The sequence below is a fragment of the Lissotriton helveticus genome, chromosome 7, assembly GCF_964261635.1.
Source record: "Lissotriton helveticus chromosome 7, aLisHel1.1, whole genome shotgun sequence".
Lineage (NCBI taxonomy): Eukaryota > Metazoa > Chordata > Amphibia > Caudata > Salamandridae > Lissotriton > Lissotriton helveticus.
In genome coordinates this window covers 1,623,880,087-1,623,905,168 of record NC_136068.1, presented here as the reverse complement: position 1 = coordinate 1,623,905,168, position 25,082 = coordinate 1,623,880,087, and the positions used below count along the sequence as shown (strand labels likewise).

The window sequence follows — 25,082 nt, the reverse complement described above, 5'->3', positions numbered from 1 at the left end:
GGTGAGAGAAAAAGTTAGAGCAAGAAGGGCAAGGGAGCAATGAATAGCAAATAGATGTAGGAGGAGGACGGAAGAGCAGAGATCAGCAAGGAAATTATGGTAAAGAAAGAGTATATAGGGGGCGACAAAAATATGGTTATTCATTAGATATTCTGTTGTGTTAACTGGTGGTGTGTGTGCCACAAACAGTATTCTGCCAATACCAAACACCTACATTCCATGCATAAACTTGAACACAAACAACCCACCATCTCCCACATGTATGCAATCACAGATACAACATCATAATACATATACATGCCATTGCTGTCATACTACTATCTCACACCTGCACTGTATCACCAATGCACCACTATCTCCCACATGTTCCTACCATTATTTACATGCTCCACACAATCACACCACTGTCTCACAAAGATATTTTATGACTTGCGCACCAACATCCTGCACATTCCCTCAACATTCACTTCATCACAGATGCCTCACCATCTCACACATGCCAGCAAAAACAAATATATTGCTATTTTTGCAGCTTTGTTAACCCAGACTTAAGTGTCTCCATTGGATCCTGCCAGCAAATCATCACCAAGGCTGTTTCAGCCTGGGCATATCCAGAAGACTGTCCAAGGTGATGGATAAACAAAGGAGAGTAACTGGAGCAATGAGAACTTTTTTTATTATGGTGCACTATGCCGGTTGGTGGGCAGATTGGATGGACATGACCGTCCTTATTAGTCACCACAGGTTTTGCAGATGGGGTGTCCTGGGATCATTGATGTTACACATGGCTCTGAAATCATCTAAGGATGACTCTTCTGCGAAGCAACGTTCATCCATGGATCACAGAATTCAGACTTGAGGCTATGAACCTATCTCAGAGGCAATCACCTAAGAATCCACATAGATCCCCCATATACTCTGATCTTGTTTGTATTATGCATTTTCAAGTAATGCTTGTCCTTTCCCACTTCTATACTCACCTATCCTAATTGTAAAATGCTCTGATACCCGCCAGGGTCATGTTCACGCTATATAAAACTGTATAAATAAATAAAGATATCAAGACCAGAGTCAATTAAACAACCCAGCTCAAAGATGCGCCTATGAATTTAGCTAAATCCTTGGATTATGGATGTTACCACGAGGCCATGAAGGCATCACAGGGAATCTCACTTGTGGATCCCAATAGATACTGTGATTATAGATGCCAGACACAAGACTACTCAGACTGGCTCACCTGAGAATCTCCACAGATCCATGGAACACAAATTTGAGACCTAAACTATGAACCTGTCTCAGGGAGCTGGTTCATCTTTATGAACCGGGTCCCCAGAATAGAAAAGCGGGGAGAAAAATGATGTGTTGTTATGATAACCCTATAACTGATGCCACAAAAGAATACTGTGGTGTTAAACTGTCTGATACGATCGAAGAATGAAATCATGCAAGGATGTGCTACGGAAGGATGGGTCCATACCAGATTTTAAAAATAACCTCTTTCAGTGTAAACAGACAGAAGCAGGAAAGCTTTGCACAAAACCTTCTCTAATGCGGTATGGTATGCTAGGCCAGCAGGAAGGGCTGCTCTAATTTTAAATATTCCCTTTTGAATATTGGGGTGCTGTCCTCGATGTGTCCATTCCATCTTTTCAGGGTACCCTAAATCAAATGTTGGTGGCGGATAAGAGCCCTTCATCGATTGAGACAGGGTGTAACCACATTAGTACCCAGCAAATATAGTTTGGAGAATGTCCTTATTGAACATTTGCAAATGAAAAGTCTAATTGCTTTATTGATCGTAGACCAGAAATCTGTAAATCGTGGACAAGAACAAATGCTGGGACTCTGTACTGGTTCCGTGACAACTAAGGTATTGTTTTAGGCTGCAGGGAGTCTCGTTAATATGTGCAAGTGCTCGATGCCAGCTCTGTATCCCATGAAAGTCGCTCTGTCGATATCTGGAGGCAGCTATCGAGCCGGCCATTCATTACCTTGCACCTTCTAATCTCAGCCATGCATACTAATGTACATGTCCATCCTCGGCCCTGCCTCCAATAAGGGGTTTTCGTCAATTTCATTGGTTTTCATTGGGATTGAATGTAAATGGCACCAGCATTGATTCGGGAATCCTTCTTGTAAACTCACATGCCAATGCGGCATTGTCTCCTGACCCAGAAATAGCCGCTCATAAATAAACGAGGCGCGTTGAAAATAAAAACATGAGACTGTCCCTTGACAGAGTTGATTTTGGTCTGTGAAAGACTTGCGCGAATAGCGTTGTGCAAATAATTGGCAGTGCAGGCCAGTAGAGGATGATCCCTTAAGGTTCTTTGAGAATGCTGGAGTAAGTTATGGATATAACACTGGAGTATGAAACGTTTTGCAAGTTTGAAGTCGGGTTTTAGTAACCCAATACACAATGCTTAATTTGGAAAAAAAAAAAAAAAAAATCCGTGCCAGGGCCCAAAGTATTACTCACTGGTACACTGTAGCTGCCACAACCCACTTTTTAGCAGCAGGTTCATGTTCAAATGTTATCATTCTATTACAATGTTACATAGTTTAAAGCTGCACTAATAAACGTTGCCTAAAAATGCACACACATAGCGCCACCAGGTGGTGGCTTCTCATAAACATGTAAGGGTGTTTACAAATAGGTACGGGTGCCGAGCGCCGGAAAACACCGGCACAAATTAAACACTGCCTACGCACCATGTAGGTCCATCAAGATTGAGTATTTTGGATGGTCAAATGGTTACAGAAAGCCAGCATGTTTATCTGGTGAAATATGAATTTCAAAATACAAAATTTCTTCTGCTAATATCTACTAATATGAAAGGGATTAGGACTGTATGAGTATTATCAAGTCATTAAATAGCATTGCCTTCTACTAAAGGTGTTAACAATAGTTAAATCCTTCTGCTTAGAGTGTTAACTTGTGTAATTGGCAGAGCCACAATTATGGGCCCACGCCCAGAGGAAAGGACATATGATGAGTCTTACCAGGGGTTAACACTGAGCAGAATATGGTCAATTAGGCATTGATGTTCGTCCTCCCCAAAATCCCTCAGAAATGACAAACAAGCAAACCGTCCACATCCCCTTCCTGTCCTTGCTGTGTCTTTTATGGAGCGTACAATCAAAACAAGCAAAACAAGAGTATCTAATGCTAGTCTACGCAACGCTCTGTTGGGATTAGACATTCCTGATTTTTCATCCTGCATGAGCCCCAAGGCTACTTTTTGTTTCCAGATATGTTCTAAAATTCCAGGTTGCAACAAGGTCTACTTTCACCAATGCCCATACCACTGATGCTTGGGCGCCTCTGTTGTTGGTGGTATAAGTGCTTGTTTTCCTTGAGTCTCACCTGAGAATCCGGTCAGGTCCATGGCCTTCAGGTTGGTGGCTTTGATAATGGTCGCCGTCAGCCGGCCAGCGGTGGGAAGGTAACAGAGAGAGAAGTTGATCTCCCCGAGGTCGGCTTTTTCCTGGAAGATGAAAGAATACACATAGACTGAGAGGGTGTATTTCTGTCTGGGAGTGTCAGTGAGGGGGCTGAGGTAGTCTCCATGCATCGTTTATTCATACAACTCCAAAAAGAGCTCGAGCCTACTACGCCCGCCATTGCTATTCACTTACCAGCACCAGTAATACTATCCTGTTTAGGTTATGCCCCAAACCGTTTATTATTTTCTAGCTCTGTAATACAAGACGTATTATGTGCAATACTTCTAGCTGAAAGGTTCTCGCTACTGTTCTTCAAATAACTAGATGAATTAACAAGCATTGGCAAAGCAACTAGATCTTGCCTTTGGCAACTATTGGCTTTGCCAGTGCGTTTGCCGATGCTCTACAGCATGGCAAGCGGTCAATAAAAAGGCACAATGACTGAGCAGTGGTGGCAGTGTCATTGTGTAGGTGTGTACATACATCATTACGCATCCAAACTTGCAAAATGATGCAGGTATCATTTCTGAAATTTACCAACGCAACGTGGACTGGGAAATAAAGCAAAAAAAGACTTATGGTGAACATACTTTGTTCAAGGTGGAGAGGTGGGCAGCAATGTATTTCTTGCCCTCCCCCCAAAAAAAAACATGATGGGCATGGGGGACAATGAAACAGTAGGTGGGAGAAATCAACAGGGTGTGGGAGGGGGAGGAGAAAAGCAGCACACGGGGGAGAGCAACTCTGTGGTGGGGAAGGAGCACACAAGCGAGAAATCAAGACAGAATGAGGAAGAGGTAGGAAGTTTGGTGGAGGAAGAAACAAACAAGAGAGAGCTTGTAGCAACAAGAGGGAGACAGCAACTGGGAGTGTGGGGCAGGTATTTGTGGGGGAGAAGCACACAAAGGAGAGAGCTAGAGAACACATGCACTCTTGTGAAGTGCTTAAGCAAAAAGAAAAAAAGGAGTTCCCTGAAAGTGAGTACTGGAAGCACAGACGGCAGCCAGTCAGAGAGATGGTAAAGAGGCTCTGCTCTAGGGGAGGGACAAACACAAGATTGACGAGCAGGGACAAGGAAATACTCGAATAAGAAGCAAGCAGATGAGAGTGACAATAAAGCTACCTAACCGTAAGCAATGTGTGTTGTCTGTTACCTCCTGTAAGTTCTTGGTAATAAGCCCTCAACTGTTCTTTTGCAACCAGACAGCTTGCGCTGTGTGGTAGTCTCGACCTGAAAGGAGTGAAGATATTTAGAGCTTTAGGCATTATACCATTTTGTCAGCTAGAGCTTTCGCCCTACACTGAAAAATACAATTTTCAGATTTTTTTTCTCCAGAAAGCTGCTGCCTGCCCTCAGCAGAAACATGGGCCCTGATGTTGTCAAATATGCTTTAAGCATCGTTGTGACCTACTGGTGCAGACCTGATGGTAACCCCGATAGATACTTTGTAAATAGTTCTTTGCACAAACATTCTGTCTTTTCCTGTAACAATTAACTAAAATCTCTCCAGCCACAATCCTGACACACGGAATAAAGACGAGTCTCAGGGTGCCCGCGTGGGCAAAGCACCCCTTTGCCATCCTCTGCAGAATGTATTTTCGCTCTTTAGTGTCTGACACCGGAGTGCCATTTTAATGAATGTATTGTATTGTATTGTAGTTGCATTTATATAGCGCTTAATACCCCTGATGAGGCGTCAAAGCTCTTTTTCGGTGAGTAGCACGTGGCATTTGTTTGTACACATTCAAAGGAAATTTCCATGATATAGGTGGCCTTTTCCTGAAAAAAAAACACTAAGTGAAACCATAATACGTTTCTTCAGGGGTAAATTATTCAGAAAACTCACTGAGGGTGGTTAAATACATTTTTCATTCTACATTACACAAAACTTGCTTCTCAAAAACGTTGGTACAGTTTTATATTTGCGTTTTTTCAGCATTATATTAAGCTGTGTGGAGCTGTTGTGTTCTTGTAGTTGACTCTTGTATTATAAGTGTCAGTTAAAGTAAATGCAAGTCCCCTGGTCCTCAAATCACACTTAAACTGCCAAGAATGAACACAGTAAGACAAATATTTGTATACAAGATGTAGTGTTAGTGTAAGCCCTGTAGTTCTGTGCTCTGGGCACACAGCGTAGTCAAATAAAGCATTGGAGCACTGGAAAAATGTTGCAGTACTTTAGTGACCTTTTACATTTTTGTTAACCTCGCTTTACCAACATGTACACTAATATAAATGAGTTCTACAGCAGAAACATGTGCAGCATAAGGTAGGGTTGCCTCCTGGCCGGTTTTATTCCTGCATGGGCAGATTTTGTTCACCCCAAGTTGGCAGGGTATTCCCAGACATAGAAAGTTTACTTTCTTTTATTTTTCCAAGGTATCTTTTCCCACTTTACACCCATGTTTTCTTTTGTTTTTGCTTGTGGGCGCTGTTCTCAAAAGATGTGGAATATCTCATTGCAAAGCGATATTAATTCTTTCTTATGATGCTTTAACACATAATTGTGGAGTACACCCCAATCCACCACACACCAATCCACTCCAGACCAATCCAATCCACCCCACACCTATCTTCCCCACTCAATCCAATTCACTCCACTCCAATCCAAACTACTCACTCCAATCCAACCCACTACAAAATATTCTGCTCTACACCAATCCAAAACAATCTACCCTACTACAAAACAATCTGCCCCACTCCAATCTGCCTAACTTCAGTCCAAAACAATCTGCCACACTTCAATCCAAAACAACATGCCCTTCTTGAATCCAAAACAGTCTGCCCCATTCCAATCCAAAACAATCTCCTCCCCTCCAATCTGCCCCACTTCAGTCCTAAACAATCTTTCCCCACTCCAATAAGAAGCACTCTGCCCAACTCTAATTTGCCCTACTCAAATCTGCAGCTCTCCAATCTAAAACAATCTGCCCACTCAAATCTGCCCCACTCAAATTCAAACCAATCTACCCCATTACAGTCTGCACCACTCCAATCCAAGACAGTCTGCCCAACTTTTATCTGCCTCACTCCAATCTGTCCCACTTCCAATACAAAACAATTTGTACCCACTCCAATCTTCTCCAGTCCTACCGTCCCCACTCCAATTTATCCCACTAAAATCCAAAACAAGCTGCCCCACTCCAATCTACGCCACTCCATCCTGCCCCAGTCCAGTGGGGCGTATTTCTTAGCAATAGCGGTTAGGTGCATGCAGTTCATGCTCGCTGTTGTTTCATCGTCGGGGGCAGTTAACTGGTGCAAGGGGCTTTTTCCACAGGATATCATGATGCAAATTGTGAAATGTTGGCCTGGAAGGCTAGAGAGCAGAAGCACCGAGGGCACTTTTGCTGCGCTGTATTCCTCAGGGGTAAGTACCGAAGGACAAAGGTTAGTCACCGTTGAAAGAGCCAACTTGAACCAAGGGGCAAGATTAAATCCTTCCAATCATCCATCTGATCAAATTAAGCGATGTTTAGTGATCAGCTTCCCAGGAGCACCCACGAGGGAAATTACCCTGCATTATGCTGGCAGGTTTTTCCCATCGTATTTTTTAAATAAAATCTGGACGATCAAATTGTTCTTCTATGAAATTGGAGCCAGTCTGCAGCTCTGTGCGTGATTGAATGTGTATTAGCAGTTTAAGTAAAGCCCTTCCATGGTCCGTCGGGGCCTGATGCTGGAGAAGATTCCACCCTTCTTATCATGTTTTTCACAGCTGACAAAGTGACAGTGAAAGCAAACCCCTAGGGGTAGAGGTGTGTACAGAGGCTCACGGGCCTTGCTAAAAAGCAGACGCTTGCCTGTCCTGGGAAATATTGCGATAAAATATGCTGCGGGTTAGGCAACACAAAGCCACAATAAGTACCAGGAATTCGTTCAATTCTCTAGTGCCTCTGATACTGCGAGCCATCAATAAAATCCTATGTCTTAATTTTTTAAGACATTTTAATGTATCCTTATTAACATACAATCATACATTGAATTTTCCTTTGAGTAATGGTTAAGGCTCCCTGTTTTCCGCTTTTACCGATTTTTACAGATAAATACTGAGAGAAAAACATTTATTTTATTTTATGTATTTATTTCTAAATGTAGAAAAAAACGGACATTTTGTGCTTTTCGAGTGATTCTAAATACACTTTGCCATGACTGCCAGGCCAATAACTATGTTAATTGATAGGTAAGGGGGTTCAAAAAGAAATTCATTTTAGTAAAGAGGCTTAAAGAGCAATAGCTATGCACAAGGCTGATACTGAAATGCGTATATTTTCATTTAAGTGCAAGTGTCAGTGTTTATATCACTGACACCTAGCAGGCATTCAAGCATGACTGCATATTTATTGGTTAAATAAAGGTGGAAATATACCAGTTTCAGCTTTACTTTTTTTTCACCAACTCGATAATAAATATGGATAAATACAGATAAAGTTGACAAAAAGTAAATATGGATAAATACAGACGGAAATGACAAAAAAAAAAGACCATAAAACAAGGAGCCCTAGTCATGGTGTTGGCAAAGATGTACCCCTGAACAAACTATCAAGCTGTTGCCCAGGTAATCGAAGTCAGGCTGGTATGTCATGCCATGCCATTATCAACATGTTATCATAAACCTCACGTCCAATGCTGCCCCTCAGGCGCTCTTCAAAATCTAGTGGGGCAGTAAAAAAAAAAAAGTTCCAGAGACCAACACTGGCATTTACATTTCTTTATATTATAATAAGGCTGATTTAATATTTGAATTTACCATTCCAGATGCAGATGGAGAGAACTTTTGAGGCCTGATTGGTCTCAGCAGGGAGCAGTCCAAGAGTTGTGTAGTTCACTCAGTGCCAGCGCCCTCCCTCCATCATCTACGTTCAGATTTATAGGGGCCACTAATGACAGTAAGTGGAGCCCTCTGGAAGAGTGAATTAAGGACCATGCATTAGTATTTAGAGAGGCTCTGGGACACTGCACGCGCTCTCTCCCTTGGGAAGCGCTCTCTTCAATACCGCATTACATCAGAGAACATCCTAACCCCCCAGGAAGCAATAGCATCTGCAGGGTAAGTCCTCTGTATCTTCTCACTGGAGGAGTCCAGCTTGTGTCCTAATGCCCTGTACTGCATGTATGTGTGTGATTTGTGTGCATATTTGTATTGGCTACTTATTGTTGACGTGCACATCATCAGTAAAAAGCTTCTTGGCGCTGAGTGCTACTGCTTAAGATCTGCACCATAAAGACACGCATTGGCAAAGTCAATAGGTTTCGTCTATGTGGCATCTATTGGCTTTGTCAATGCTTTTTTTGTTACATATTGTTCAACAACGCTTAGAGTTAAAAAAAAGCCCTATAGGCAAGAAATATTCCGACCTTGTGTAATGTAATTGGTGCTCTTGTAAAACAGATCCAATATTTTCGGGTCATGGTATATATATTGGGACTGTTCCCTTACAATCCCAGTGCCTGGACTGGGCACTCTGTTGTTTTTTGGATGAGATATTTGAGACCAAACCCTGTGAGGAAACTTACCACACAACTACATTTATCAATGCAGAGTGAAGAACCCAGTCAAGCAAGGGTGTCCAATGTAGATGCAGGGAGCCGGGCCCATGCCAGATTTTCACGATAAACACCTATTAACTAAATACATTCGCATTATATTACTTGGATGTCCATTTATCTTGTGTGGGCACCCTGAAATCCTGGCATGGATCTCGCCCTCATGGGCCTACGTTGGGCACCCCCTCTGATAGGCGTTTGGCTAAGCTTTGTATACAGCAGTATCCCGGGCCCTGAAGCAGTGTAAAAACATGAAAGTGGCCACTGCCTGCAAGACCTGGAGAAGAGTTTTCTAAGCAGTGATGAATTAAATGAGTAAAACAGCGCTTTTGCTGAATTCTATTTAAAAATGGTAATCCTGTAATGAAAGGTCAGGAATCTGTCATTTCGTTTGCAGTTTTATATAGCGCAAACTCATCCCGAAGGTATTGAAGTGCATTTCATGAGCATCAGTCACATTTCACAAGGTCACAATTCATGGTTTATAGGGATGGGAGAGATTAAATGATTTTCTCAGAATAGAAGGCTGATGAGCAGAGACTCTGAGCTGGTTCCCCAGTCAGCAGCTCTGGCTGTGACACCATATCTTCCTGGCAGAGTTGTCTAGCTGAGAATTGCAGATGTGGGTATTGGCTGTAAACTTGAGGGTTTTGCTCTGAAGCCACTGCGTCTCTTTTTTTGAGAGGTTTGTGGAAAGGTTGCATAGGTGCCTGCTGATAGAAGAGTCTGCAGCCTCTGCCTACAACACAAGACTGTGTGAGGGCTCCTGTTAGACCTAGCATATCTTGACGTGATTACCCCTGACTTTTTGCCTCTGCCTCCTTAGAATCTAGATGCTTTGGGTATTTTGCCACTGCTGATCAGTGTCAAAGTACAAGTGTTCCCTATGTAAAGTGTAAAGGTAATTGGTTGGCCATGATTGGTGTGTGTGCCTTACTCGTAAAGTCCCTAGTGATGTGCACTGTGTGTGCCAGGGATAGTAATGCAAAGGCGCGCGGAGAAGGGAACTCAGGCCTGCAGTGTAGGGCCTGCGAGCAGTTTGCCAAGTTAGCATGTTGTCCTGACAAGTGCAACCACTTGTCAGGCCTAACTTTCCCATTTGCATAAACATTGGGCACCCCTGTGGTAGGTCCCAGATAATCCCTCGGCAGGGTGCATTGTAGGTAAAAGGCAGGACATATACTAAGCTGTGTGTTATGTCCTGACAGTGAAAAACACTCCATTTCGTTTTTCACTGCTGAAAGGCCATCCTGCCCATAGAACAGAATGGGGAGGCTGGGTGTTGTGTTAGCCTAGTTTCCTATAAGTTTATAATGGAGAGGTGAAGTTTAGTATGTATGATCTCACAGTGTCATAACACATCTTTCTGTGAAGGTGTTTTTGCCACTGTGTGTTAAGAAGCCTCTCTTTTAGAAAGTGGATGAGTTTTGTGCTTTCAGCATTTCTGTGTGTCTCTGCTGAACTGTGAATTGACTGTCTAGATCTGAACAGTGAGAGGAGCTGGGAGAGGTCTTGACCTAGGGAGGGGTTGAGATGGCAACAGGCTGTCCTGCATCTGGAGTGCAGAGGGGAGAAGACCAGGAGGTGAAAAGGCCTGGGCTGGTGCTATAAACTAATTGACCCATCTCCTACTGAGTGATTAAGGATCCAGACCCCCAGTATCAAAGGGAGAAAGGTGACACTTGGAGGGAGACACACAGAGCTGATTTAGGGATGGGTCAGGGACCCGAGAGCACAAATGAACTTCAAATACATTAAGGCGTATAACTATGAGAGCTGAAACCAAATGAAACAGAAATGGATTGCGACTGAAAAGGCTTGGACCCATTCTGTGGTCAAGAAGAACCTCTGCTAAAGAAGGAGCAACTGAAGAGATCGCTGTGGAAAGAACAATCCTTGCTTCGTGATCTAGGTCTGGTCTGCAGTTTGCTGTCCTAACCAACGGAGAGGCTCTTGGGACTGTGCTTGGAGGCGCTGGGTCCCCCTGCTTGGGGAAGACTGTGCTTTGTGCTGTGTCTTGTTACCCCAAGGGAAACACAGGAACATAAAAGTTTCCGGAGAAGTCCCAAGCAAAGCGGTGTGCGCGTGCTTTTGCAGCTTGAGACCCTCAGAAGTTGTGCCTTGTGATCGTGGGCACGCAGGAGTAAGCTGAGTCTCGGATGTGCAGGCTGCGTGTCGTGGTGCAGGCCAAGGTGTTGGTGAGGAGCGTCTGGTCATTGTGTGCAGGAGAAGACGACGTGAGACTCGGATGCACAGAGTAGGAAACATCCTTTACGACGCAACTTTTACCACACAATGCCTTTACAACGCAGGTTTTTCAACGCAAGTCATTACAACGAATTGCACTGGGGGGCACTCTAGGATAGGTAATAGTTTAATTTACTATCCAACACCTTCCCTACTATCCACGGGGACTGGAGTTGGAATAGTAAATTAAACTATTCACTATCCAGCACCCTGCGTTGTAAAAGCATGTGTGGTAAAAGCATGCGTTGTAACAACGTACATCCCACAGAGTACGTGTCGTGGTGCAGCCAGGGCGTTGGTGAGGAGCGCCTGGTCATCGTGTGCACAGGGAGAAGAGGTGAAACTCGGACGTGCAGTGTGTGTGTCGTGGTGCAGCCAAGCCGTTGGAGAAGAGCGCCTGGTCGTGGTGTGCTCCGAGTGAAGAAGTGAGTCTTGGATGTGCAGGGTGCGTGTTGTGGTGCAGCCAAGGTATTGGTGAGCAGTGCCTGGTCATCGTGTGCACCGGGAGAAGAGGTGAGACTCGGACGTGCAGAGTGCGTGTCGAGGTGCAAGCAGAGGCGTTGGTGAAGAGTGCTGGGTCATCGTGAGCACCAGAGAAGAAATTGACTGCGAGTCTTGGACGGGCAGAGTGCATGTCGAGGTGCAACCAGAGGCACTGGTGAGGAGTGCCTGGGTAATGTGTGCACTGCATTCGAAGTAAGTCTCCACAGTGCTGAGGGCGGGTCTCGGTGTTCACTGAGACCGCCGGAAGAAGGGCTAAGTCATTGGGCCCTAGGAGTGAAACAGCAGCGGCCCGGCCTGGCAGCCCAGGAGGAGCTGAGCCACCGGCCCAAGCTCGCCGTACCCATTGATGGAGTTCTGGCTCAAGGCCCAAGTCGCTAAAGGAGAGAAGAGTGGGGTCGTGCCCCTCCCAGGTAATGTGGATCACCACCTGGGGTTGGGTGCGGGCCCGGAGGGACACTCTCTTGGCCTCTTGCTTCTGTCAGCTGCGCTAACCTGTTGCTTTGGCTTGGATCTTGGCCTGTGCTGGCCCAAGGAGGGGCAGAATTGGTGCCGGACTTAGAAGTGGTACTTTTGTGTCATCATTGATCCCTATAGGGGGCACTGTTAACGGAGCACCTAAACTGTCGTATTACACTTTGCATTATTGCTGCTAACAAACTATTGAACTGTCATACGATGCCTGACCTCATTTGTGACTGAAGAACTACATGCTTGGTGCGCTACGCACTGAGTTATTCTTCCCTTGCAGAGTACATGATTGTAACATGTCGCATTGCATTATTTCTTCATCGCACAGTACCTGATTATACCGCGGCGCAGTGCATTATTTCTACATTGCACAGTACATGATTGTAGCGTGACCCATTGCTTTGTTTCTTCCTGGTACAGGGCATGCTGGTAGTGATACACATTGCATTATTCCTTTTATTGCAAAGTACATGACGGTAGCGCAACGTATGGCATTGTTTCTCTGTTGCACAGTACAAGAGAATATTGTTACGCATTGCAGTTTTTCGTTTCTTTTGCAATATGTGTGATTCTAGCAATACGACTTGCCTAAACTTTTGGAAACGGTTAAAAGTGAGCTTAACTGTTGGTTAGAAGAGGTGGTTGGGATTTGAACCTACCAACCCACCAGAAGGAATACTACCCATTCTTATGTTAGTTTTGTACTGTGTGGTCATATTGTATAACTGCTTATATAAAGATTATACTCATTTTATATAAACTTGTGTGGAGTCTATTTGTGGTGACATCATTGGGTTGCTGTGAGTGTGGTTGCACATATTATACACTCGTGCCTTGGAGATAAGCCTGGCTGCTCGTGCCAAGCTACTAAGGGGGTGAGCACCTGCACCGTGCTACTCTAGTCTGGTAGCCACCACAGCAGTTTGGAAGCCCATTTTGCAGCAATGCAGCCTCAGAATCTCAGATTTCACTGGCCCCAGGAGGCTGGGGAAACAATGGAGAAGGTGGGGTGCTGAAGCAAGTCGAGGGCGGAATGTGATGGAGGCAGGTGCTCAAGAGCGCTCCTCTGTGATGCGCTGATACAACATCTGCTGGATGATTCTAAGTGCTGCGTCAGCGGGGATTCTGATATTGAAATCGGAGGGGTGGGGGTGTAGTTTTAAAATTCAACAGCATGCATTAGAGGTTGGTTTGAAAAGGTAACGGAGAGCGGGAGGGGCTGAAAATACAAAGGAGAGTGGGAGGGGGTGGGGTGGTTGAAAACAAACGAGAGCGGGAGGGGATGGGGTGAAAACACAATAGAGAATAGGAAGGGGGTGGGTCGATACACAGAAGAGGGTAGGGGTGAAGAAGAGGGACTGCTGACAAAAGCACTTGCAAAAGTAAATAAAAAAAGAGTACCAGCAGTATTCTATGGCCAGGGGAACGACACTGGACACAAGAAGCAGTATTTGGTCTGAGCTGCACGGCACGTATGAAGAGAAAGATGCCCAGGAGAAAGATGTAAGCAAGGAAGAGTCACTGACCAATCAAAAGCAAGCAAATGAGTCCCACGTGGGAGCCAACCAATGGGTAACTGAAGTGAAGTAGGAGCTACGTGAGAGCCAGCCAATGGCAAGTGAAGGTAAGTAATGAGTGGGCTCGAAGCCTCTTTTTAGTTTCTTTTTTTTTTTTACAAGAGATTTTGCAAGGCACTGTGCAGACGAAACTTAAAAAGCAGATGGAGTTAGAGATTCATGGGAGTAAAGGGAATGTATGCTTTGTAATGGTAAAACCTGCACCACTAAAATAAGCCTTCCAAAAGTATAACCTAAGGCCTCAAAAGATAAATGTGGACCTGGTGTACATAAATAGCTAACCCTCCTTTTGAGTTTCATGAATTTATATATTTTATTTTCTGCAAGTTTGTAAAAGCCTTAACTGCCACTCCATGCCAGATTTTAAGCAACCTGTGGCCAGATGTACTATTGCTCACATAGCAAAAAACAGTCATCATTTGCAACCACTCTTTTTAAAACCAGAAACGTATTAGATAATGGTGATGCCGTACTCCATAGCCTCTCAGACTCCACATCTGCCACCCCTTAGGGACATCCAAAAAGCAGCAGCACGTTTCATCCAGGGTCTGAAGAAATTTCATCACATAACCTCTATCCTGATAAAATTCCATTGGCTTCCCATGGCAGTGCGGGCCATCTTCAAAAACAGCTGCATCATTTGCAAAGCCTTCACAACCAGCTCTCCTTTTTATCTTGAGACAAGCTCAGCATCCCTAGTAGGTCTTAGCACACCTGCAGTCGGAACATCATCAGAATGCAGACTAAGAAGTCTACAAAAGAAAATACAAGACAGCTGGCCTATTCCATCTGTGCACTCATGATCTGGAACAACGTCCCAATATCCATCAGGACGGTCACAACACTGCTCCAGTTAAGAAAAGAGTTGAAGACTCACATCTTTAAAGAAGGCTGAATCACAGTACATTAACTGTCCCCGCTCAGCTTCCTCTCCTATTACTTGCCGATTTCAAGCTTGACTTCGACCATGTACAGCCCTCCGCTGTCTTTTACAAATCGATTTATGTACTAACTAGCTTACCCGTCGCGCGTTGCTGCGATCTCCGCAGAAAGGAAATTCAAGGAAACTTGTTATGATAACATTCAATTTACATGGTATCATTTTTATTGAAACTTATTCATTTTAATATGGAAAACATTTCAAAGTGTCGTTTTAATTCTATTTATTTATTCGAGTGCTTGTGGATACACGATTTTTTGTTTTTCTGCCTGGTGCGTACATCAGTATCCGAAAGATTATGAGGGCCCTGCGGGGCCGATATTTAAAAATAAATTATGACAGAAACCTTCGCTAGAGTGTACTCAACAACTTCCCAAAGTTTCCTGGCGATCGGATGAATGGTGTTTTAATTCTATTTATTTATTCGAGTGCTTGTGGATACACGATTTTTTGTTTTTCCGTCTTTTGCGTACATCAGTATTCGAAAGATTATGAGGGCCCTGGGGGGCCGATATTTAAAAAAAATGTATGCCAGAAACCTTTGCGGGAGTGCACTCAACAACTTCCCAAAGTTTCATGGGGATCGGATGAATGGTGTTTTAATTCTATTTATTTATTCGAGTGCTTGTGGATACAAGATTTTTTGTTTTTCCGTCTGATGCGTACATCAGTATTCGAAAGATTATGAGGGCCCTGGGGGGCCGATATTTAAAAAAATGTTATGCCAGAAACCTTCGCGGGAGTGTACTCAACAACTTTCCAACGTTTCATGGCGATCGGATGAATGGTGTAGTAATGCATAAAGGACAAACAGACAGACAGACAGACATACTTTCGTTTTTATATATATAGATGAGCCGATTTACAAAGTAGCAAATCAGAGTGGGTTGCATTCAGACCTACCTCATTATTTCCAATCAGATGTCAGGTTGGTCCTGACATCTGATGTGCCCTACGGGTTAGGTGTCCACACCCTGACGAGACATCTCAGCCACTTATCCTATAGGATCAATAGACTGAGCACCATTAAACTGTGGATAATAGCAAGACCTATTATTTGCAACACAACACAATGGAAGGCTGTGTCAATAAGTTCAATATGCGGAAAGAAAGCAATGCTAATACTTTTATCATTAAAACTGAGAAGAAAAATCCCTGCTGATCATACATATCATAAAATGATATCTACAGAATCTCTAGTGATTTTCTTCGAGTTCATAAATGCCTCTCAGAAGGAGACACTATCTCCTCTCCATTAAAAAAAAAAATATGTGCCGAAGCAGGAAACGCAGGGAGGTAAAAACGAAAGGAAAGCTAAATGCATCACCTATACTAGTAGTCATTTCCATTCAGGTCCTCCAAGGAAGAGCTGCACTGCGAGTTTTGAGGACTGTTTGCTGGTTCTTGTTTCTTAGCATGTACCACCTTCTCACTCTTAGAAAAGGGTTTTGAACATCACCCAGATCCTGCAGCGATCAGGGGTTTCTTTACGAGGAAAATGCACTTTTCTGCTACCTCCTCCCGCTGCATAGGCTGCACCACCGCTACTCTTACTTTAGCAGCCAGCTCGCTGGACACCATTCCACTTGTCTAATTTTCCTTTTGGAAATGTAGGGGCATATTATCAAGCCTGTGCGATAAAATTATCGCCGCTTTATCGGCCGAAAACGGCCGATAAAGGGGCGATAATGGGCTTGATAATATGCTCTATGGAATTCCAATTGAAGCCCATGTTAGATTTCTTCACATCTAACATGGGCTTCGATTGGAATTCCTTAGAGCATATTATCAAGCCCATTATCGCCGCTTTATCGGCCGTTTACGTCCGATAAAGCTGCGATAATTTTATCGCACAGGCTTGATAATATGCCCCGTAGTGTGGTATAGTTGGCTGGGCATTCGGAGGGCACAGACATATTTATTATCTTTTTTCTGTTGTTACACGTTTTCTACTTATAGTGATCTTTGAGTCAAGCTGCCTTAGTTTGATCATTCGCTGGACAGGCATTATAATGGATTTAGAGCATGTATTGTTACTGTATGAAGTGGGCACTGGCTCTTCCTCAAGGAGTTTATTTCTTTCACCACATGCTATTGGTTATTTGGTATATCCTTTCACCTCGTGCACCGCAATTCACTCGGGAATCTTTTACAACACAAAACTAGACAGAACCATCACACATTATATTTTTAATTCATTGATGCATTGGGTACAGAAAACAATCTTTTTTTTAATTTTGCTTATTTTACTACAGATGACATTTTAAATGTTTTAATCATGATTCACAATTTAATCCAGACCTATTGACGTTGCCAATACTTGTTACTATTCTCATTGATTTCAAGTGGTGGGTGACAGTGCATATTCAAAAAATGCTTAACATTTGTTGACCTCACCTCACTAATTGTATCCAATTCTAATCAGTGTTGGAGAGACCGAGGTAATCTCTTGAGATTTTGGCAAAAAAAGATTCAAATGATCGTTTCTGCTGTTGTTATTGCACAGTTATGGTATCCTCATAAACTCAGCTTTAATACCAAAAATGGGCAGTATCTCATAACCTCATATATAATATCACACACTCAGATATACAGCCAACACTGAATAGTAGCCTCACACACTTAGCTATAATACCAACAATGGACAGTATCTCATAAACTTGTATAAAACACCACACACTCGGTTATACACCTAACACTGAGCAGTAGTCTCACACACTTAGCTATAATACCAACAATGGACAGTATCTCATAAACTTGTATACAACACCACACACTCGGTTATACACCTAACACTGAGCTGTAGTCTCACACACTCTGCTATAATAGCAACAATAGGAAGTATCCCATATACTCAGATATAACAACATACACTCGGTTATACACCTAACACTGAGCAGTAGTCTCACACACTTAGCTATAATACCAACAATGGACAGTATCTCATAAACGTGTATAAAACACCACACACTCGGTTATACACCTAACACTGAGCAGTAGTCTCACACACTCTGCTATAATATCAACAATGGACAGTATCTCATAAACTTGTATACAACACCACACACTCGGTTATACACCTAACACTGAGCTGTAGTCTCACACACTCTGCTACAATAGCAACAATAGGAAGTATCCCATATACTCAGATATAACAACATACACTCGGTTGTACACCTAACACTGAGCAGTAGTCTCACACACTTAGCTATAATAACAACAATGGACAGTATCTCATAAACTTGTATAAAACACCACACACTCGGTTATTCACTTAACACTGAGCTGTAGTCTCACACACTCTGCTATAATAGCAACAATAGGAAGTATCCCATATACTCAGATATAACAACATACACTCGGTTATACACCTAACACTGAGCAGTAGTCTCACACACTTAGCTATAATACCAACAATGGACAGTATCTCATAAACTTGTATAAAACACCACACACTCGGTTATACACCTAACACTGAGCAGTAGTCTCACACACTTAGCTATAATACCAACAATGGACAGTATCTCATAAACTTGTATAAAACACCACACACTCGGTTATACACCTAACACTGAGCAGTAGTCTCACACACTTAGCTATAATATCAACAATGGACAGTATCTCATAAACTTGTATAAAACACCACACACTCGGTTATACACCTAACACTGAGCAGTAGTCTCACACACTCTGCTATAATATCAACAATGGACAGTATCTCATAAACTTGTATAAAACACCACACACTCGGTTATACACCTAACACTGAGCAGTAGTCTCACACACTCTGCTATAATATCAACAATGGACAGTATCTCATAAACTTGTATAAAACACCACACACTCGGTTATACACCTAACACTGAGCAGTAGCCTCGCACACTCAGTTATAATACCAACAATGGGCATTAACCTCACTTACTCTGTTTTTAATACCAACGACAGGCAGCAACCTGACACACACAGTTGTAATCACAGTAATGCACAGTAAACTCAGACACTGCATTATAATTCAATAACCTCATATGCTCAGCCAGTAAACCACACCACTAGGCATCTGATTCACACGCACAAGCTAGAGGCACATTGTGGGCACCATCACCTCCTTTGGGAAGGGGCTAAGGCAGAACACTCAGGGTGCCCCACTCAAATCTTAGTTTTTTTTATAATCTTGCCGGCCTGCACCTTCAAAACCAGCTGCACCATTTACAATACCATCATGCCCAGCACTCCCCTCTTATTCTATTTCTGATGGTGGCACTTATGCAGCCAGTGCACCATCAGGGTGCAGATTAAGAAGTGTACCATAGAAAAAACAAGACAGTAGGCCATTCCAGTCCATGCACCCAGGATCCGGACCAACTTCCTAAAATCCATTAGGATCTCCTCAACACTGCTTCAATTCAGGAAATAGTTAAAGGCTTACCTCTTTAAATAATACTACATCTGAATGCATTAACCATCCACTACGCCACTTCATCTTCAATTACTTGTTGACTTCATGCTTTTCTTTGACTACGTACAGCACTCCGATTACTTTTGGCTAGGTTTGCGCTACAGAAATACCATATACATACATACATACATATATACATACATACATACATACATGCATACATACATACATAATCTGCGAGCTACCCACCCTCATTTTCATTTCAACACTACATATCTGAATTATGCAGAGACCACTTTTCCTGCTGGTGCAATGACACTCTTAAAATCCTTACTGGGCAGAAATACAGTTAACATCAGAACATTGATCAGTAATCCCAATCACGGCATTACACTGAGCCAAGGGCTGCAATTTCAGTGTGCCTGATTCTGAAAGATATTCGCTTGCATCATTAAGACGTTCTTGCCCATGTACCCATATGTGAGGGCTAAACCACTTTTGTAATTCAGAAAAGTTGGTTCTGCTCCTATAAAAAACTTTACTCATACAAAGATGTTTGTGTGAGTCAATCCACGAGAATTGGTGGAAATGGACCACACTGCATGAACCACCGCCGGATCGTCCACCAGTCACCCAGAAACCTGTGCTCCGCACACCTCGTCCTGGCAGAGATGCCACGCATCCGCCGCAGCCACATCGGAGGACACTCATTTTCTCACTTCGCTGCTGCAGCCTATAACCCCCTCCCTCCCTAGATGCGCACCTCACACTTGCTAAAACTCTTCAGGAAGGGACTCAATACATGGCTCTTCAACTGAGACCGCAGCACAGCATCTGGATACCCAATGGGGTGATAAGCAGCAAAGCACCTGGGTACCCCACGGGGTGATAAGCAGCACTCTACCAATACTGATTGATTGATTGATGGGTTTTGCATGGTGGTAAAGATCTGTTGCACGTTTGTGTGTATTCACAAACTCATGTCCGACTGCTTCCCACATTTGAAAACGCCTGAGATTTACTCCCATCGGTGGCAGTATAAAACCGCTTTGCAGGGTGAGAAAGGAAAGGGGGCACCCCTGAAAAAGATGGGGCGAAGAGGAAACGGATTTCCAATATGAAAAATGCTTCCAACTTGGAGGGAAAAGGGTTAACAATTTCATTTACAACAGTGCCAACAATTTATCGTGCGATCAGTATTTCTGCATAATAGTTTCTTAAAGGGCACCTGGAAGGAATCCTGGGCCAGTTTCAGTCTTCAAGGTGTAATATAGAAAACATCTTGTATTAAAAAAGTCGAAAATCAACCCCCATATGAGGCCCGAAAGATGCAGTCAGTTTTACGTATCTCATATCTACGTCCGTTTTACAGTTTGGCATACAGACAGATTCAGCTCTGAACCCCAGCGCCGAGCAAGCGCTCGCACACTCAGCTGTAAACTAGGCAGTCACATCAGGCAGCTCACTAAAGCCCCAGCACACAGTGTAGTGGATGGAAGAAGAGGCTGTGCTGATACCCGCAGTGTGGTGGGCGGTGGGGGAGGTTGTGCTGATACAAACAGTGGTGTGGGTAGTGGGGGAGATCGTGATGATACCCGCAGTGTGGTGGGTGGTGGGGGAGGTTGTGCTGATACAAACAGTGGTGTGGGTAGTGGGGGAGATCGTGATGATACAAACAGTGTGGTGGGTGGTGGGGGAGGTTGTGATACCCACAGTGTGGTGGGTGGGGGGGAGGTTGTGCTGATACCCACAGTGTGGTGGGTGGGGGGGAGGTTGTGCTGATACCCACAGTGTGGTGGGTGGTGGGGGAGGTGGTGATACCCACAGTGTGGTGGGTGGTGGGGGAGGTTGTGATGATACCCACAGTGTGGTGGGTGGTGGGGGAGGTTGTGCTGATACAAACAGTGTGGTGGGTGGTGGGGGAGGTTGTGATGATACAGTGTGGTGGGTGATGGGGGAGGTTGTGATGATACCCACAGTGGTGTGGGTGGTGGGGGAGATTGTGATGATACCCACAGTGTCGTGGGTGTTGGGGAGGTTGTGATACCCTCATTGTGGTGGGTGGTGGGGGAGGTTGTGCTGATACAAACAGTGTGGTGGGTGGTGGGGGAGGTTGTGATGATACCCACAGTGGTGTGGGTGGTGGGGGAGATTGTGATGATACCCACAGTGTCGTGGGTGTTGGGGAGGTTGTGATACCCTCATTGTGGTGGGTGGTGGGGGAGGTTGTGATGATACAGTGTGGTGGGTGATGGGGGAGGTTGTGATGATACCCACAGTGGTGTGGGTGGTGGGGGAGATTGTGATGATACCCACAGTGTCGTGGGTGTTGGGGAGGTTGTGATACCCACATTGTGGTGGGTGGTGGGGGAGGTTGTGCTGATACCTGCATCCACCGCTCCCTGGTTCTTGCTTCATCTGACTAGAGGCGCTGATGGGATCCCCTGAGATCTGTTCTGTGACTGTTTCAGAAACTCAGCATTTCGCACTCACTTAAACCCACGCAGCCAGCCTCAGCCTCATGAATATTGATGGCTTCTCCTGCCAGCGAGCTGTGGCATTACAAACCTCGCCATGATGGGAATCCGAGCATCACAGCAGGCCAGACGGGCCCCCATGCTCCCCAGTGGAGCTCCCGCTAGGCCCCCTCCGCTGGAAGACAGCTGTGAAGCTGTGATTCAACCTTCATTCAAGCCAAGAAAACAAACATAGAAAAGGGGACTGACAAGGCGGTGTGTGATGAGAGCACTCCGCTCCGCGCGCAGCATCCGGGACTAACGAAGAGGGGTGCAGCAAGGGTGCTCTGGGTCCTAGAACAAGGAAGAAAAATTGGCCCCAGGCTACTGGTTGGGAGGTAAAATGCAACAAAAAGCAGGATGCAGAGGGCCCCTCAGGCTCCTGGGTGCCTGTGCCACTGCACCAACTGCACTATTAATAACTAGCAACCAGGGAGGCTCAAGGACAGGTGAAGACGGTGGTTGGGGTTTAGGGGGAGGCCTGGGGTAGCAGTGATTATGCTATATCCATGAGAACTGGGCCCCTTTTCATGGAGGGAATCACTTACACGTCCATTACCCAACTGACGTCACTGTGTCATGAAGCCAGGACAATAGAAAGGGTGCAGGGTGTTTTCGCACCATACCTTTTGTCCATGTCGTCTCATTGGGGTACAATGCCTGGCACTTCAGCGGCAAGTAGGAAGTCTAGACCCCAAATACTGCAGCATTCCTAGCATTCTGAGGTTTGGACCCCGCTGTGACGTGCCGCTCCGTCCAGAGATGTCCCCAGGTGCAGTATCCGCTGCCCACCCCTACACAAGGCCCTTTGTCTGTGCTGATAGAGCCATGTTTGGTGGCTACCCCTGAACATGACTCTTTGTCTGTGTTGATGGAGAGATGTCCGCTGACCATCCCTGCACCTGACTCTGCCCCTTTGTTGATGGTGCAATGTTTGGTGCCCACCCCTGCACCCGACTCTGCCCCTGTGCTGATAGGGAGATGTTTGGTGCCCACCCTGGCACCCGACTCTGCCCCTGTGCTGATAGGGAGATGTTTGGTGCCTACCCCTGGACCTGACTCTTCCCCTGTGTTGATGGTGCGATGTTTGGTGTCCACCCCGGCACCTGAGCCTTTCTCTGTGTTGATGGAGCGATGTTTGGTGCCAACCCCTGCACCTGACGCTTCCTCTGTGTTGATGGACAGCTGTTTGGTGCCCACCCCTGCACCTGACTCTTTCCTGTGTTGATGTGGAGATGTTTGGTGCCCACCCCTGCACCTGACTCTGCCCGTGTGTTGATGGGAAGATGTTTGGCGCCCACCCCTGCACCTGACTCTGTCCATGTGTTGATAGGGAAATGTTTGGTGCCCACCCCTGCACCTGACTCTGCCCGTGTGTTGATGGGAAGATGTTTGGCGCCCACCCCTGCACCTGACTCTGTCCATGTGTTGATAGGGAGATGTTTGGTGCCCACCCCTGCACCTGATTCTTCCCTTGTGTTGATTGATAGGGAGATGTTTGGTGTTCACCCCTGCACCTGACTTTTCCCTGAGTTGATAGGGAGATGTTTGGTGCCCACCCCTGAACCTGACTCTGTCCCTGTGGTGATAGGGAGATGTTTGGTGCCCACCCCTGCACCTGATTCTTCCCTTGTGTTGATTGATAGGGAGATGTTTGGTGCCCACTCCTGCACCTGACTCTGGCCCAGGGTTGATAGGGAGATGTCTGGGGCCCACCCCTGCACCTGACTCTTCCCTGTGTTGATGTGGAGATGTTTGGTGCCCACCCCTGCACCTGACTCTTCCCTGTGTTGATGTGGAGATGTTTGGTGCCCACCCCTGCACCTGAATCTGCCCGTGTGTTGATGGGAAGATGTTTGGCACCCACCCCTGCACCTGACTCTGTCCATGTGTTGATAGGGAGATGTTTGGTGCCCACCCCTGCACCTGATTCTTCCCTTGTGTTGATTGATAGGGAGATGTTTGGTGTTCACCCCTGCACCTGACTTTTCCCTGAGTTGATAGGGAGATGTTTGGTGCCCACCCCTGAACCTGACTCTGCCCCTGTGGTGATAGGGAGATGTTTGGTGCCCACCCCTACACCTGACTCTGCCCCTGTGTTGATAGGGAGATGTTTGGTGCCCACCCCTGCACCTGATTCTTCCCTTGTGTTGATTGATAGGGAGATGTTTGGTGTTCACCCCTGCACCTGACTTTTCCCTGAGTTGATAGGGAGATGTTTGGTGCCCACCCCTGAACCTGACTCTGCCCCTGTGGTGATAGGGAGATGTTTGGTGCCCACCCCTGCACCTGATTCTTCCCTTGTGTTGATTGATAGGGAGATGTTTGGTGCCCACCCCTGCACCTGACTCTGCCCCTGGGGTGATAGGGAGATGTTTGGTGCCCACCCCTGCACCTGACTCTTACCTTGTGTTGATTGATAGGGAGATGTTTGGTGCCCACCCCTGCACCTGACTCTTCCCTGTGTTGATAGGGAGATGTTTGGTGCCCACCCCTGCACCTGACTCTGCCCTGGGTTGAAAGGGAGATGTTTGGGGCCCACCCCTGCACCTGACTCTTCCCTTGTGTTGATAGGTAGATGTTTGGTGCCTACCCCTGCACCTGACTCAGCCCCTGTGTTGATAGGGAGATGTTTGGACCTGCCTCCCCATTCGCCCAATGCTAACCGTACCCCAGAGGAAAGAAGCTGAGCATTCTAAGCTGCCCTGCCTTCAGCCCAACTGGCCAGGACATTGTTTGGGCCACACATACAGGAAGAGAAGAGGAGTTGCAAAGATACTGACCTGCCACTTCTGGGGTGCTCCTACAAAATCCTGAAGTTTTAATATCGACCTGCACTCCTAACGACACCGCAATCCCGACTAGGTACCTAGATGTGAGGCTAAGAGCAGCAAATCTCTTACCTTGACAATACGTTGGCAGTCCACATAGGTGTAGATGGATATTATTGTCCAATATACTGTGACATACAAGCCTACCTGGCACCCCCACATGGAAGCAGAAGCTTCCTCTTGAACCTGGGGTGACACAAATGGTCGTGTGAGGCTATTGCTCCTCCTTGATGCTCCAACCATCGAGGACTTAGCTTACCTGCTACCCAACTCTTCCAAAGCAGTAGCAGGCAGCTGCCCTCGGAAACAGACGCTGCAAGCCCACCAAGCATTTGCAATGCCAGGTCTACCAATGTAAAGAGACTTGGAAGGCGCTGCTGAGAACTATAACTACGCACCACCTGAGAGCCCATCCCCGCAGTTCTGCCATCCTAGGACCGGCTCACACCTGACTGAAGGCAAATAAGCTATCAGTACCATATTGCTACATTGTGGCACCGACTCAGCACAAAGAAACAGCCAGACCATCAGGGGCAGCTGGCAAGTACAGGGATTGGTGGGGCGGGCAACTGAGTGGTGGGTGCGTGCATGCAGGCAAGTGGAAAATA

The 25,082-nt window shown here is 45.5% G+C and overlaps 1 protein-coding gene across 1 annotated transcript in view; it reads right to left on the bottom strand.

Moving 5' to 3' along the window:
• Positions 1 to 25,082, bottom strand: part of SYT3 (synaptotagmin 3) — a 384,737-nt gene that overhangs the window by 124,597 nt on the left and 235,058 nt on the right. The window contains exon 7 of the mRNA XM_078655302.1: positions 3,368 to 3,488. Within this exon, the coding sequence (XP_078511428.1) occupies positions 3,368 to 3,488 (121 nt within the window). The remainder of the gene's footprint in view (positions 1 to 3,367; positions 3,489 to 25,082) is intronic.